At 30.9% G+C, this 16,972-nt stretch overlaps 2 protein-coding genes across 2 annotated transcripts; one reads left to right on the forward strand and one right to left on the reverse strand.

The window, feature by feature from the left end:
- The first annotated feature begins 4,300 nt into the window (after positions 1-4,300).
- Positions 4,301-13,076, forward strand: LOC134243209 (uncharacterized). The gene is made up of 16 exons (XM_062725440.1): positions 4,301-4,384; positions 5,545-5,655; positions 6,198-6,455; positions 6,679-6,717; positions 7,181-7,276; positions 7,506-7,538; positions 7,800-7,871; positions 8,154-8,224; positions 8,635-8,662; positions 8,904-8,981; positions 9,105-9,155; positions 9,503-9,555; positions 10,084-10,198; positions 10,512-10,590; positions 10,834-10,896; positions 11,395-13,076. Exons 1-15 carry the CDS (start codon positions 4,316-4,318, stop codon positions 10,893-10,895), a joined length of 1,215 nt encoding a protein of 404 aa, XP_062581424.1. The 5' UTR covers positions 4,301-4,315; the 3' UTR covers position 10,896; positions 11,395-13,076.
- Positions 13,077-14,523: 1,447 nt separating this feature from the next.
- Positions 14,524-15,226, reverse strand: LOC134243210 (uncharacterized). The gene is made up of 2 exons (XM_062725442.1): positions 14,961-15,226; positions 14,524-14,863 (listed from the first exon to the last, which is right to left on the reverse strand). The coding sequence occupies exons 1-2, from the start codon at positions 15,087-15,089 to the stop codon at positions 14,540-14,542; spliced, it is 453 nt and encodes a 150-aa protein (XP_062581426.1). The 5' UTR covers positions 15,090-15,226; the 3' UTR covers positions 14,524-14,539.
- Positions 15,227-16,972: the final 1,746 nt, after the last annotated feature.

Genomic DNA, 16,972 nt, shown 5'->3' on the forward strand with positions numbered 1-16,972 from the left:
TAATTGAGTCGTGCATAGCTATGACATGTTCAATTTGGGTTTGTAGTAGTTCATAAACAAAGAAATACCATTGAATAAATAAAATAAAATTAAAAAATAAAATAAGTTTCCTACCTACCTACCCTATTTTTTTCTGGCTGGTAGCAGGAAACAAAACTATTATTTTTTTTTTGGCCTAATAGCATGTGTATTCAGCTACATGATGTAATTATTTGTTTACACAATAATTCTACCTACTCCCACATGAAATTTTACTTTTTAATCTACCTGATTTTCAAAAAAGAAGGAATAGCTTGCAGAAACCGTTAATAGACTTTGTACTGTTCATAGAATAATTACTTTTAACATGATGAGGAAGGTCATATCATTTTTTTTTATATAAGAAACATTCCTTTTTAACTAAGGATTCAGCATGGAAAGACCAGTGTATCAGCTCAAATTACTTTATTTTTTAAGGTATGTCAAAAAATCATTTTTTATTCTAAAATTTGATTTTTAGTAAATCCCTAAAATTATAGGGATAATATTTCTTCAAATATCGGGACAAATCCTGATCAAAATTAAACTGATCCTGATCAAAATAAACGCAAAATGAATTTATTAAATTAAAATTATCAGTTATTACTTTGCTTCTTTCTAATTAATTTTTCACTAAGAAATCTTAGTGACTGACATGTTCAATGATTTTTTTACCATGTACAATGTATTCAGAGTAAAAAAAACTATTCTAGTTTGAATGATGTACTTCCAATACCACTCTCAAGATTGTTTGGTTAAAAGTAGAGAAGCTGCACTAGTTTGACTATATTTAGTTTTAATTAATTGTACAAAAAAATGTAAATGAGGAAATTTTATATTGTGAAAGCTAATTTTTACGTTTCAAAATTTTGCGAATGACCATTTCTTTGTTCACACTTTCTAATAATTGTTGAATTATTTTTAATTGAAAAAAAATTTGGTGAATGCAATTAACTCGCAAATTTGCTAAAAAATTATTTACAGCAAATATTTCCAGATTTACTGAAAGGTGTCATTTTTTTGACATGTGGGAGACAAAAATATAGTTATGATAATAATTATATTTCTGTAATTAAGGAATTGTGAATTTTTAATTGCTAGTACACAATGTAAATTTATTATTGATTATCATTCTGATATAAGGGAATCCATTTTGACGTTAAGCTGTGACTCAATATTTATACAGATTAAGAGAGAAATGTATTTATTTTATCATGTTCATTTATCGATCATTTGCAAAATAAAAAAAAAAAAATGGCCTCTCTGTAATTGTTTATGAGATTCGTGTGTGGCACAGCAAAGTTTTAACGCTAAAACATATCTTATTCAATAATAATAAGGAATCTAATTTGAAGTAAATTTTAGAGTTAATTTTGGTATTTCATTGCTTAAACCTTTACTATAGGGGTGTCTTAATGAATATAGCATATTCATTAAAATGTGCAACTTAAGCTGGTATTTTAATCAAGTTTTTCATTGCTGTATTATTAGTATTATTATTTTCATTAAGTTATTAATAGTTGTTTTATAAGTAGTTCAGATTTAAGGGACTCTGATCCTCAGCTAGGAAGGACAACTCTTTAATTTATAATTTGATTTTAAAAATCTCAAAATGCAGCTTGAAAATTAAATTTTTCATGCAACAATTTTCTTTATATACCTCTCAATATGCTTCAAGGTTCTTTGAAGTTCTCAGAAAAGTCTAATGAAAAGTAGAAATTTTTGCCTGATAAAAGTATTTAACCATAGATAACAATGTTTATCAACATGATATGAATTAAAAATGAATTAAAAATGATATATGGAGCTTTGCAATGACAGGAGAATCTTTCTACACTTTGCATTGTAAAAATGATCATAGTAAATAAAAGGAATTATATCTATGGTTTTTATTTTTGAAATGTGTTAATTGATCAAATTTGAATTTGAAAATGCATACCATGTGTTTTTATTAGCAATACCTGAAAATATATAAAAGATTTACTAATTTTCTCCATATAATATGATAAATTTGAATGATGAAGTATGACAAATTATCATGGGTATAAACGACGTTACTTTGAATATTCAGAGACATTTTTGTGAGCATTTTCATATAGTCTAATTGCTTGATTTTCAGAATCTGAGGATTGGAGTACCTTAAATTAAAAAAACAAATGTTAGTATAGCTCGATCCAGGTCCACCTGTCATAAAAACTTCACATGTGCGTGTCAAAAGACCTTACTTCAAATATCTATATAGTGATTATACAAGATGCAGTTATTGAATGGGCATGGACTAGGACAACATATATTACTTATGATATTTGTCAGACATAACAGTGAAAATGTTGCCATGCAGGGTTACAGGCTTTCATATTAAAATGGAACACTATTTGAACATTTACAACATTAAGACTTCATCAGTGAGAATAAGATACCAAAACAAAGAATAAAATTGGTATATATCACAGAGAAAATTATCAAACAACACTTAATTTTCTGTTTTGTCGTACTTCCATTTCCTTTTTAAAGAACAAGGTTCACTTATGGCCTTTTTTTGGCCCAGTATAATTCTGAAAATCTGACACTGTCTGGCTTTTGAAATGCATTAAATATTGTTTAAATTTTTGATAATTGCATATCTATCAAAGATTACCTAATTTTCTGGCTAGTTAATACTTTAAGTCATCACAAAATGTGTCAATTTCCTCAAATTCTGTTAATGTCTACAAAAACAGCAAGCTATTTTATGATGTTTAATATAAAGGGCATGTATTTTTTGAAAATCTTCTCCTCTGCTCCTTGGTCTAACATACTGATGATCTAAGTATAGGTATATAGATATACGGTACAGAAGGCAGGCCAGATGACCTTCCAAAATGATTTTCATGGCCCCTGCATCAGAGTTACATTAATGTGGATGGGTTTTAGGATTATACTGAAATTGAGTAAATGCTTTGAAATCTGCTCTTTGGTATTAATCAAAGACTTATGGTGATCAAGGGTATCTTTTCCAAAATTGTTAAATGTGTCCCCAAGTCAGGGGTTTCTGTGGGATGGGGACTTATTGATTGATTATAAATTGCAAATGATTTTTTTTCCTGCTCCACATTTCAATTTGGGTATTAAGTAATTAAAGTAGGAATGCGGACATTAAGATGAGCAATGGCACCTTAAAGCCATTCATGGCACTTTAAGTCAGTCTGTAGAGCCCATGTGGATTTCATGGCATCCAGTTTAAAACATTAACATGATAAACATTCAATTTTGTTTGAAAATTGTTGCATATGATACTCATGAAGATGACATATAAGGCATGTCGCCCCTAAGTAATATGATTGTTCACAGAGTACAAATTAGTACCTGTATTTAAAAAGATTTTATTATAACAATAATTTACATGGACTTCTATTGTAGCGTAATGTCGATGAAAATGAGGAAGTTACCGTGAAAGCTTCAACAACAGCATTTTATGTGACTGATGTGACTTTCAAGTCTTTGCATGGGCTGCAAGTGAAGGAGTTCCTAGACGATTTCCCTCAGGACAGCAGGTAATGAGGACTTGCTAATAATTTTTCAAAATATTCTTAATTTAAGGGCTGCATTTCATTTCCGGAATTTTCATTTTCGACATTTTTTAATTTTCATTTCCAACATTGTTTTGTTTTCATTTCAAACATTTTCAAATGCATACACATAGAACTTTTATTGAAAGATCTGAATACTTTACTTTTGAAAATTTTAAAGAAAAAATAAATAAATTTTTGAAATCAATAATCTGACTTAATTAATCTATCAATGACTTGGACATAAGTGTGGTGTTGTCACTAACATTTAATTTAGTGGACTTTGTGGTCATTGAATTCTTTTATCTATACTTGCTAGATGTATGCATATATGTGTATATTTGTTTGTAATAAATCCTTTTAAAATTCCATTTTCACTTACTTAGGAAACATTGAATTGCTGTGTAGACAAATGCGGGGAATGAAAACAAAATTGTGCCGGAAATAATAACAAAAAAAATTGGAAATAAAATAAAAAAATGTCGGATATGCTATGTATATTTCCGAAAATAAAATGCAGTGTAATTTAAGATTATAGTGCCATCAGATGTTCATAGACAAAATATCACTTTTTAATAATTTAATTGTATATAACATATAAGAAAAGTTCTCAGAGCTTCAGTGTGTTCAGTGTGACAAGATTTACTGTATGTACTTGGTGGAGGAAACACTTGCTTTCAGAATCAAAATATCATGAATTGTATATACAGGATTTTTAATCTGAATGTTGTTTCTAATTACTAGGTGAAATGACAGCCCGAAAGATGAGGAAGAAGAGTGATTATCAACACCTTCGTTCCTTCAAAGAAGAAGTTGAGGTAATATCTATTTTCTTTTAATTGTACATAAATGCGTGAGACAGTAATGTCCATGCTTGACAGTATTGTCCATGCTTGTCTTTGGTCACATTTTTAGCTTTAGCTTTTAGCAAACTTGGATTGGATGGATATTTTTTTTCTTGAATAACTCAACAGGTTAAGTACGGGTTAAAACCCAGTGTTTCTTAAGTGGAACAAAACGCTATATTATTCATAAGGACATTGAATAAACAATTTTATTATATGACTGAATAATTTCCATCTCTATGATTGGCTGAGATCCAACTATGTTAGAAAAATACTACGTTGTATTGACCTGCACGTGACGCTCCAGGTCAATACAAGGATTTATTTCATCTACATTGATCCAGAAATAGATTGGGAAATTCCAAATTGATATAAATTGTTTTGGAAAGCTATTTAAATGACTATTATTTTTTTTCATGTGAACAAAACATAAAGTATTTTAGGGTGTGGGTGGTAAGAGGGGATGCCGGGACCCCCTCCAATACTTTTACTGAACAACAATTCTTTTTTTACTTTTTGGCAGTCAGTTTTCCCTGATAATGCTCATTCCTTTCAAAATTTATCCTATAAAAAAGACTGACATTATATATTTTTTTTCATGGCAACTAAACTTGATTTAAAAAAGAAAAAACATTTCAAATTGATACGACTGCCGACTGGTAAGGTTTATTCACATTTTAATTCTGCTTCTCTTTTGTATTTGGCTAGGACTTAATAAAATGCAGACAAGTAATGAGCTTTATCATTTTATCACTGAATCATATAATAAAACAATTATTGCTGTTTTTTCGGTCAATACAATGATTTAGCCATCTTCGAAGTACAATATTCACCTCGCCCTTCGGGCTCGGTGAATATTGTACTCCTCAGATGGCTAAATCACTGTATTGACCTAAAAAAACAGCAATAATTGTATAATATTTAAATCTGATAAAAAAAAGATCAGGAGAGGAATGCAATCAATGTTATTTAAATTTGGATATAGCTGCAAAGCTGTTTCATTTCAAATGTTTTAAAAATGTTATAAATAAAAGTGGTTTTGATAATTAGATTTAATTCTTTTCCATATGTGTATCATGTTAGGAGGTTTTTCTTATCAATGTAATTTAATTAAATTTGGTCTTTGATTTTAGGTTTTGAGGAACCTTCATCCTGAGGCGGATCTCATTAAGGATGATGAGATGCTGAATTCTGGTCTTAGAGAATGGAGACGGGAAGCTGAATTGGCACTAAACATCAATGAAGTAATGAAATGTACTTGACATCTATATATAGATTTCTATCTCAACCTCTCTAATGTGTTTGTAAACAGGGATAAGATCGTTTTAAAACTATAATGATTGGACTGTATTTGTCAATTTTTAAGAATAAAATTTATATGAACGGTATCTTTGCTACATTTTCTTATCAAAGTTTGGCTGTAGTCTGTCTGTATGTCTGCCTAAATCTGTCTGTCTGTAAGCATTCTTTTAACTTCAAAACTACTAGGCCATTGTCTAACAAATTTGTCACAAATGTTTTTTTTTTTTTGTTCACAGATATATTTACATAAAAAGATTATCAGTAAAATTACAAAATCTAAACTTTGATATGATTAACAGTTTAACCAATTAAACTTTTTGTGGTTAACAGATTAGCAATTCTGCATTCAATTATCATCTCTAAAAAAAAAAAAGATTTACATTTGGTTAAATGATGACTTGACAGGGGTTAATTTTTCAATCATAGCTACTTGGCTTTGGTTAACACTGAGCAATATGACCCATAGGTCTCTCTTCATTTACAGGGTCATCTGGGTGGTCTAATGAAGGAGGCATTGAGTGTTGCTTGCCTCAGCAAGAGGTGTTTCCTGTGGGCCATGTCCATTATGGAGGCGTATAAGGAGTGGAAGCTTAAACGACAGACCAACAACAAGGTGAACAGGATGCTGTTTGTTCAGCTTCCTGGGATGAAGAATGAAGAGGTCCTCTTCAATCTACTTCGTCAATTCAGGGGCGGGGAACTCACCAAGAACGAATTCAATGAGAAGATGAAAGAGCAAAAGGTATTTTATGATTTGCTTATTCTAAAACAATGAAATACTTTATTTCTTATTATAAAATTATTTATTGAAACATTGCAAAACTATATACAAATTTAAATATTATTACATGCACAAATAATATACTGTGATTGGGGCATGAGTAATAAGGTACTTTGAAAAAAAAAAATTGTCAATAATAAAATAAAATTATATTTCATTTAATGATTTGTTATTTCATTTACAGTCTTTGGCTGTTCCAAGCAACAAAAGGCGACCAACCAAGGTAAGAGAAAATGTTTCATGAGTGAAATCCTTTCCACATTAATCATTCATATCTTCATGTTTTAAAATTGAGAACTTTCAACACATCTTTGATTTTTGCAAGACAGAACACAAAATTATGTTTTTACCTCACCTGAGATAGGTTTAAGAACATTACTGATGAAATTGAAATTTATTTTATAGTAGGATATGAAACAAAAGAGTTTCGAAGTTTTACACAAGAAAATCTTAAATCATCTCCTCACTTGTATAACCATAAGACAGAAGAGATTTAACTTACAGATAGTTTAGCTTTCAGATAGTTTTGAAGATTCTAAAATGGGAAAAGTGGGAATTATGTTGGGTCATTGGCATCGATCTCTATGTATAGAAAGATATAAATATAATATTAATACACTTTGCATATAAAATACATTTTGTTTTAGCCTAGGTCAGTTTTTTCAGATTTTAATTGAACATTTTAGGGCGATCCTGGGCCTCTTAAAAAGAAAATAGCAGACCTTGAGAGCAGGAATTCCATGCTGCAGAAACAAGTCATCGACTTAAAGAAGAAACTCATGGTAAGATTTTAAAAAACTAAGCAAGACAGTTTAAATAGGTTTACTGTAGGATTTTTTAACTATAAATACTGAGGACTAACTGATGGTAAACAAAACATTCCATATTTATCAACTGAATAAAGTGTTTTATATACTCTGTAATTCAAACACAGTAATAGAATATTTTTTATTGTATCATTAATGAATGTCAACTTATTAGAAAAATATTAACATGCTTGATTTATTCCAGGAAACAACAAAGACAGATGCTGTTGATGTTTATGTAAGTTCCTTCATTCCCTCTTAAAATCATGCTTATTGTTACTTTTTTTTGTTAACTGAAACCATAACATTTAATTTTGATAATTGTCATTTAAAGAAATGAATATCTAAATGAAAGATTCTTGTTTTCATATTTTGTGTTCTACTGAACTATTGCATTCTGGATTAAAGAAATGTTATGAATATGATATTAATTATTGTGTACTGAAAAACATCTTTTTTGCTCATTGTATTCAATCATTTTTACATTTAATTTCTATAGGCCTTTGAAAGTGATGATGCAAGTGATGACATAGAGGTTGCTGCTGTACTGCCTCCTTTGCAAGAAAACAGAGTAAGTTTAATGAGATTTATACCTTAAATTTTAAATATGGCCAAAGATAGTTAAGACTTTACCTGTAAAAGTCTGCCCATTGAATTGAATTTACAGTGGAAACCAGCATTTCCCACATTTAAAATAGACTAATGTAGATTCAAGTGTGTACCCCTTTGTGGTAGGAACACAATAGAGATTAAAGTTATACACTTATCAAGAATTGCAGCATTATTATTTATACAGCTCCTTGTAGGAATTTATTCTTTGGCAATTGAAATACAATTTACTTTTTTATTTTAGGAGGAATCCAGCTCTGAAGGAGATTCAGATGACAGCCTCTCCGTGTTGATACCAACTATCAACTACATGAGGTATGCATAAGTTATATTAACTTTATTAGGCCTGGATCGATAGATCCGGGGCGTATATTTTGTCCTGTCTATTTTTCTGTCTGTTTTCAACTTATAACCTCCACCTTAACTTTTGAACCATGAGAGATAAGAGATTTCCTATTTGGTATGCATACTCCACTAATTAGGTTCTTTAAAATAACACCAAGGGCAATGACCTTGCGATATTGACTGACCTACATGTTAAAAATAGCTTTTTCAAACTAAATATGCCATAACTTTTGAACTCCTATTTTACCCATTCAAGTGACTGTTACTAAATGCTAAAAGTAGTCTTTTTTGCTACACATCTTTTAATTATAATGAGTCTCTTTTTTTATACAGAATATATTGACAATCAATATTAATTGAACTTTTTTGTTTTATCTTAGGACGCCTGCTCTAGTGACCAGTAATGCTGTAAGTTATCCTTTCTTTTTGACGCATTTTGTTCCAGATTTAAACACTCCTGCTATGATTGAAAGAATTATAATGATATGCCTAATATAAAAGAGATTCAACTAATAATGTAGGTTTAATTCACAATTTTTTTTATGAAGGTATAGAATATGTCTAAAATCCTAATCGTCTTTTATGTTAAGGGGGACTTAACTTTCTTAATCATGTTTTCATATTGACAAAGTATTCTTTTTATTTACAGAAGGATGACCACACTGTGATAGGTGATGATGATGATGATGATGATGATGATGATGATGAAGGCGCAGAGTCTAATGAGGTTAATATATACCTTATTTGATATTAGAGAAATAAGCAGTAAATTCCTTAGAAAATGATTTGTACTGCATGATTATACTTAGAATATGGCATGGTTATACATGTATCTAACTTTTCTTATCAGGAAGCTCTTCTACAGACATTCGTAGACTTAGAAGAAGACACCACAACAGAGGTATATTTTTTATGAATTTAAAGAAACAAATGCTCTTGCTTCATGACGAGATTATACATTAAACAGGACTTGTTAAATGTCAAAAGTGATCAAATTCAACTAAAATGAAAAGTTCAATGTACCTTGAAAATTCGATCTACTGTGTATGAAATAAAAAACATTTGGTTTTTTGGTTTACATGCCGATGAACATGTCTTTCAATTTATTTTTTTTTTATTTTCAACTTGGCCTTAAAACAGAAATTTTCCTTTGTTCCTTTAAACAGAAATTTTTTATAGTGTTTCCATTAAATCGTCAATTAACATATGTTTATTAAATAACGTCTAATCAAATACCTTTCTTTTCAGTTTTCAGAGCTTAAAGCTGGGGACCTTGTCCTTGCAAAAGATGAAGATGAATGGTACGTAAACAATTCAGATCAAATATCTTTTGGATGAATGCTTTTTTAATAGGTGTACTGATAAATATTGTTATATCATGATTAAAGGATTTTGAAAAAGCATTTTTATTTATTTAAGCAATTATTCAGTCTTTAAAAAATGTAAACAAGGGCAATAACTCCTCTGTTATCATTGAATATTTTCTACTAGTTTTTAATAGTATCCCTGATATTCAAAATACCAAAAAAGTACCCAAAAATAGCGAGTATTAAGAAGCTATCAGCACCAGAATTATGCATAAGAACCACTTTATGCCTAATTTTCATAATACTGTTAACAAAAAATGTGCATTTTTTTATGTTGACATTCTTCTGTTAATTTATATCTACCATCTTAAATATTCATTTTTTGCAATAATTTGAAAATTTAAACTATGTTAAATGAAAATAATTTTTAACATTGAATGCTTAAAATTCTAAGGGTGGTAGACCTTAAAAGGTAATAAAATAATGAATGTTCCAATCTTTTATTTTTGATATTTTATATAGGTTCAAAGCCACTGTGATCGTGTGTGAGGCACAGAAGTACAAAGTCCACTACTTTGGTTATGGGGCCCATTTCGACAAATGGGTCTCAAAAGAAGAGGTCAAACTGTACTGTTTTGTAAGTATATTTTGAGTGTATAATAAATGAATAACATTCTACATAAGTGTCGGATTCAAATTGATTGGGGGGGGGGGGCTAAAGAAACAAAGGAAGTTAAACCCCAATTTTCATTAATGTGATCTTTGCTGATGAAATAGTGCTCCCCCTCCCAGTTCCACCTATGTTCTAAGAAATTCCTAAAATATGTTTAATTGAACAAGATCAATTTATATTCTTCATCTTATCAAGGTAGAAGATGTAAGGGGTAAAATATGTTATATAAATTGCTTTAAATTAAATATGAAATATTTATTGTTCAATTTTTTTTCAGGCTGTTGGAGAGAAGCTAAAAGCACGGTGGGAGGATGGATTCTTCTACAAAGGGGAAGTCCAGAGTGTTAACGGAAGAGGTAATTTTTGTTAAAGTGTAATTATAAAATATTGTATTTGTGTGTATCTCCAAGTTTAATTCATAAAATCAGTGGTTAAAAGAATTGATATCCATAAATGCCACAGTAATACTGGGATTTTAAGTTGCTTTACAGAGTGCAAAAACTTCATCATTTGGCTTTGATTGTAAACCATATATTCTTGAAACTTGTTTTGTTCAAAACAATGAATACAGATATTATATTATATTTATCTGTTTTTAGAAGTAACCGTGCTGTTTGATGATGGTGATGTGGGGAAAGCAACATGTCTGAAGTTCTGCTGAGGTAAGAAAAATTGTAGAGGGAAAAGTTATTTAAAAGAAATTTCGATCTTTTCTTATATATTATTTATAAATAAAGGAGACTGGGGTTTGAAAAATTAACCACATGCACTGTCAATTGGCAAAATGTTCCTATATTTTGGTTTGAAATTTAAACATTTTTGTAAATTTTTATATGAAGCTAGTCTTCTTCTAAAGGAGATCAAAAAAGTATTAAAAAAGGTTGCTACCACCAGCCCCTTTAACCATGCATCAGATGAAAAAAAATTCCATATATATTTTCATTGTGCTTATTTGAATTAGGAAAATGGTATTTTTTCTTTAATTTATCTTATCTAAGCTAGAAAATTTGCATTTGCAACTGAATTCAAAGTACATAATTATATTTTTTTCCCTGGGCTATTGTCAATGAAGTGAACTTGATGGTTTATAAACCTTAGCTTTTTAGGTGTTGAAAGATTATCATACTATCAGCATTAATTTCCTTTTCTTTTTTTTTTAGCATCATCGCTGTTTTCCTCAGTCATCCCATGGCCATTTCATCATGTTTAAAGCAAAATAACAAGAAATACTTAAAGTTGTCTTTATATTGTTATGTAAATATAAATGATATCTGTTACTGTACAATAAATATTTATGCTTCTTTATTTTGTTGTTTTCATTTTTAGAGCTTAGTCTTTGGTGAAAAGAGCACTGAGGTACTCTGTATGCAATCGTAATTTTATTGACATTCAAAAAAATTAATACAGCTTATGTACACGCCTTATCCATTAGTGTCACCGTAGCCTGTGAGGCTGTGTGTGAGTTGGGGGGAGGGGTCTTAAAACTTCTTATATCGTATATTTAGTGATTGAGCTGGTGATAACAGCAGACTTTATTAGGTTTTAATGAAAATTCAGAGTAGAGTAAGCATACTTATTCACAAAGGGCATATCCATTTGGCAAGACACTGCCCTCCATAGATCATATTGATCGGGATCGTAATTCCTCTAATTGTAACACCAAAATGGACGTACGAAAAGCAAATCATTGGTTCAAAGTGAGAAATCAGCTTGAAAAGTATGGATTAGTTCAGGTTAAATCAGTGTTATTAGACGAGAGACTTAAACTTGTTCAATACACTTATAAATATGTATAAAAGTACTGGCTGCATTACTTGTAATGGAATATTTGAACAATTGACAGGAAGGGTCACTGGCACTGGAAGTAAATGTAAAGTATGCAATTATGTAAAAAAAAAAAAAAGACTTTATACATGCGCATACTATATATTTACATTCAGTTTTAGTGCCTGTGGACAGGGTAAACACATTATTCAGTTGCCATTTTGCTAGAAGTGAAATGCATTTTAGTATTTAATATGATTCTGAAAAATAGCAAGAGAGAACACTTTGAAGAACTGAATGTTTGTAAAAAATGTTTCGCCCTGCTCCACCAAATATTCGGAATATTTATAAATCAACAGGACAAAACTTGGTTTATTATGTCTCGACCATTTTTACCATAACAAAACTTGACCTATATATTCATATGATAGATATAACAAATTTCATTTCAATGTTTACAACCACTGCAAAGAAAATGAATGGCAACTGATGGTGGACAGACAATCATCAATAGCAAGACAATATGCCTTATTGGGGGGTAAAAAACAAAAAATGGTAATGAAAAAAAAATATACTTTGAGAATACTACATGTATACTACATGTTACATTCTTCGGCACTAGAAATAAAACACAACTCTTAACAGTGCTTAAGGTTACTTATTGTGTTAATTTCAGATTTGTTATATATTTAATAGGCTGGTGGGATAATTTCTCCCATCACATGCCAAAAATATGGGATAAATCCTATATGGACATCAATTAGTGGGATATTTTGTCCCGTGGGAGAAATAATCCCATTTTATCAAAAATCATGGGATTTTTTTTCCCATGTGGGAGAAATTATCCCACAGTACTTTTTCTCCCATGGGATTTTGGTGGGATTTTTGGTGGGATGAAAAATCCCGCCATTCTCCCGTGGGATTTTAGGTTTTGACTGAGGTTTCTGAGAAAACTACTACAATGTGTAAGTTGAGATTGACATGATGAGGTCAGAATAAAAAATCCCACCAAAATATAGAAAAAAATCTAATGTAGGTCTTTTCGAAAGGGTACCTAAAAGTCCGGACTTTGTCGTGTCCGGACTTAAATGTCGCAGTGTTATATATGTTCTCTCAACATTATCATTACAAGAAAAAAACTGATAGAACCTTGATTTATGTTTAACACTTTAAATTATAACTTATTTAAACTTGAAAGTTTAAAACGCTCTTTTTAATAGGCAGCAGTTGACCATGAATTATATATCATTAGTGCGTACAGTGGATGGCCGGGATGTACCCACGACGCTAGGGTTTCGAGAAATTCACATCTTTATCATAAAGCAGAGGCGGGAGAACTGTTTATCCAAGGGCACCATCTTCTAGCCGACAATGCGTACCCACTAAGGAACTGGCTGATTTCACCATTTAACAAGAGGCCCACGGGCCTTATAGGTCACCTGAGTATCATGTAACAACTTTCCAGTGATTGTATTTGGTTCGTGTTTTAATCCAATGTTTAAAACCACTGATCTCAAAACAATTGTACACATCGCTCATGTAAGGCAATATAGCTATACATGTTAACAGATCAATTTTTCATAAATTGATAATAAATTTCAACAATGTAATGTAAAATTAAAAAATCACTGGGGAAACTTTCCAGTTTCTGAAAGTGAATCCTTTAATATAAAAAAAAAATCTTGCACACATGTTGCAGAACTTGCATAATTAAATAGCTCTGTTTGCATAGTTCCACATAATCAATTTTTTTTTGCTCTTAATGTCCATCTCAATTAAACTGATAAGTTTATCAAATCTTTCCATTTTTTCTGTATGCATTTTAGTGAAATCTTAATGAAGTTTTTTCTAATAAACTCGCAAATTCCTCTTCATCTCTCCTTCGTTTTCTTGGTTTACTTTTTTCTGCTTTTCTTGCTGTTGAATCAGACTCTGTGCCTTGACTTTCTGTTGAATCAGACTCTGTGCTTTGACTTTCTTTTTTATCTGTATCTATTACATACGCTGGTTTACTGACACTTTGTACCATAATGCTCATCAAACACTCTTTTGTGAACAAATTGTTTTGCAGCAGAACCAGTTGGGCTGTCAATGATCTCTTTCCACTTTTTTTTAATGCATTGTACTTATACAGTGCCTGAGTGGTGGAAACTGATACATTTAAAATTTTCTGCCAGAGGGAAAGATGATTTCTAGTTGTTGTAAATGACTTGTCCATTTCGCAGTCTTCACGAAAACTTTTCACACTTACTGGCCAGTAGGACCAGTGAACTTTCTAATTTTACTGGCCCACCAAAAAATTTACTGGCCCCCTTAATTTAAGGAAAATTTATGAAAACATAGTTCTAAATTAATAACACACTATTACAAGCTTGCTTCAGCTTGGATATGTTTAAATTCTTTTCAATGACAGAATATGACAATTTTGAAAATGGAAACAATGTTTGAAGTTAATACTCATTTAATGATACATCAGTGATCAGTTTAGTTATAATGAATATTGTATCAGTATGCTTATGGTCAGTGAAAATTAAAACTGTTTTATTCTAATTCATATTCATATTCTATGATCATGTTCAGTAACACATCATTTTCTCTTTCTGTTTGTTCAACATCACTGTCCGAGTCATAATCTAGATCTTCATCTGCATTATCTTCCGGGTCTGCCACAAGTTCTGATACCAAGTCAGATAAATCTGAAGTTTGAGAATCAGGCTCTTGGAGGGAATCTGTGGTGTCCATCTGGGTATCTGTGTCAGGTTGAGCCCTGTTGAGGAAATCTGAAGTCTCCATCATCTGGGTATCGGAAGTGCCCACTTGAATCGGTGCCCTCTTGTAATGCAGTCTCCTTTTGCCTTTGGTATTCTAAAATTAAATAATACAGTTGAACTTGAATATTAACAGTACAAATTATGTAAAGATGACCTTTGAAAAACTATTAAAATATATTAATAATAATTACCATCCATTTAGTGATGGCTTCCTGAGGATTATACTGATCTACTGAAGAAGACTCCAGGTTGATCATCAGTAGATCATCAAGCGTTTCGTTATTGAGGCGTGCTCGCCTCTTCCCTTTGGTAAGTTTCATGGTTGAAAAGGTAGCCTCATTCCTAACTGACGTTGGAGGTAGGGCCCTCACTAAAGAAATCAGACCAAAGATGTTGGGCAGATCCTCCCCACAACTATGCAGGTCTTCCCACTTCAAGGTTCTGCTTGTTAGCCTTGAGGAAAACCTATTTGAATAAAAAATATTTCATTATTATTATAAAATCCACAAATTATTTATCCATCAGTCAGTATTTCTTCATGAACTTGTAGTAAATTACCTCTTGTACACTGTTGTTTTCAGGCAGACCCATTCTGCAGGTATCTCTTTTGGATCCCTCCCTGACTCAACCAAAAGTCCTTTAAACTGATTCACCAATACAGCTACCTCATTTTGTCCAAACTCTGAAATTCAAGAAAAATGTTAATAACCTTAAAGTATGTCAAATGGATGACTCTTAAGTCTTTAATGGGTACAATGTATACATCATATGATAAATCACTCATATTTTAATTAAAAAAAATATTTTGTTTTGTTATGATTGATAAATTTCATTACAATACAGCTTTTCTGTATACATTTCCAACATCTCTTATTAAATTTAACAACTCTAGGAGAAAAAAAACATAATGTTAATGATTAACTCAAGACTGAATCAACACAGAAAACATAAATTGGTATATATAAATATATATATACATATATACACAAAAAGATTTTAAATCACTAAATAATCCAGAACATAGTAAATGTAAGCAACAGCCATCAATAGAAACAAAAATAAAATTCTTTTTTTTTAAATTAAAACCTTTAATTGCATCAGAACCAGGGAGTGGCCAGTTTTTTAAGTTAGATATGAAAGTGGCTTCCAAAACGGGGCTTATTGGAAATCTGTCACCAAATGATTTCACTAATTTTTCACATAATCTCTCAGCAACAACTTTTGGTTGAGTAACTATTCCGTTAAAAGTGACAGATTGATTCTGAAACTCTTTATTTTGTACTACCTCCTCTGCAGACTGTAAATCTCTGTCAAATATTCAATAACGATAACACTTTATGTGAAACAGATTCATTTTAAATTCTGTTTTCATTTATTATTCACTTACTTCTAATAGAATGATATCTACAAGTATACATACATACCTTGTAGATAATAAAAGTAACTAAAATGTACTTACAGTGAAGCTGTCTGCAAACATGTTTTTGTTGCATCAACCCGTAAATAGGCATCTGATAAGGACAACTCTCTCTTTTGTAGGTACAGTGACAACTTCATTCGAACTGATATGATCTCCTTAAATTATAAAACATTATTTAAATTTTAACAATAATGCACACAGTAACTGTACATATGATTTAACTTATATTTATTTATAAAAATAAAACAAATCATTGATTTTTAAAAATGTTGATTATGCTTTTATTTGTGAATTTACTAAAACTGACTACCTTAAGGACAAGAAGGAATGTAAGAAGATTTCCATCACATATCAGTTTAGCAAAGCCTTCTGCTTTTGGACAATCATGAGATGCATTCTCTAGTTGTAGCCGAATTGCTCGATAGCTGCGAAAAAAGGAGTAGAGGGCCCTTTCCATGTGAGGTAGCCATCTTGTACCTCCTATCCTCAGTGGCAAAACCTGTTTCATGCCAAGAGACTCAAAAGACCTTTTCAAGGCTTTTTTCTGCTTCGGACTCTTTCGGTAGAAATAAAATATTCCTAGTAGCAAAGTCATTGCCTTATCATAGAGCTTTTGGTAAGAGGCTTTGATGGCATCTTTAAAACTTAATTCTAAACGATGAGCAACACAGTGTGTAACTATCATTTCTGGTGACAATTCTAATAACTTTGCTGCCAAACCATTTTTTCTGCCTGGAAAAAAGGGATAATCACTTAAAAATCTGGATATTTCATTATGTCATA

The sequence above is a fragment of the Saccostrea cucullata genome, unplaced genomic scaffold, assembly GCF_032062105.1.
Source record: "Saccostrea cucullata isolate Sc308-1 unplaced genomic scaffold, CSIRO_AGI_Scuc_v1 ctg2505, whole genome shotgun sequence".
Lineage (NCBI taxonomy): Eukaryota > Metazoa > Mollusca > Bivalvia > Ostreida > Ostreidae > Saccostrea > Saccostrea cuccullata.

What these genes read in the sequence shown, in the direction of transcription:
- LOC134243210 (XM_062725442.1), bottom strand. Translation starts at nt 15,089, where the DNA reads ATGAAACTTACCAAAGGGAAGAGGCGAGCACGCCTCAATAACGAAACG. An exon ending in AAGCCATCACTAAATGGATG is followed by an intron (nt 14,864 to 14,960) that starts GTAATTATTATT and finishes ATTTAATTTTAG; the next exon opens with AATACCAAAGGCAAAAGGAG.
- LOC134243209 (XM_062725440.1), top strand. Translation starts at nt 4,316, where the DNA reads ATGACAGCCCGAAAGATGAGGAAGAAGAGTGATTATCAACACCTTCGT. An exon ending in CAGATGCTGTTGATGTTTAT is followed by an intron (nt 7,539 to 7,799) that starts GTAAGTTCCTTC and finishes TAATTTCTATAG; the next exon opens with GCCTTTGAAAGTGATGATGC. An exon ending in AAGGCGCAGAGTCTAATGAG is followed by an intron (nt 8,982 to 9,104) that starts GTTAATATATAC and finishes TTTTCTTATCAG; the next exon opens with GAAGCTCTTCTACAGACATT.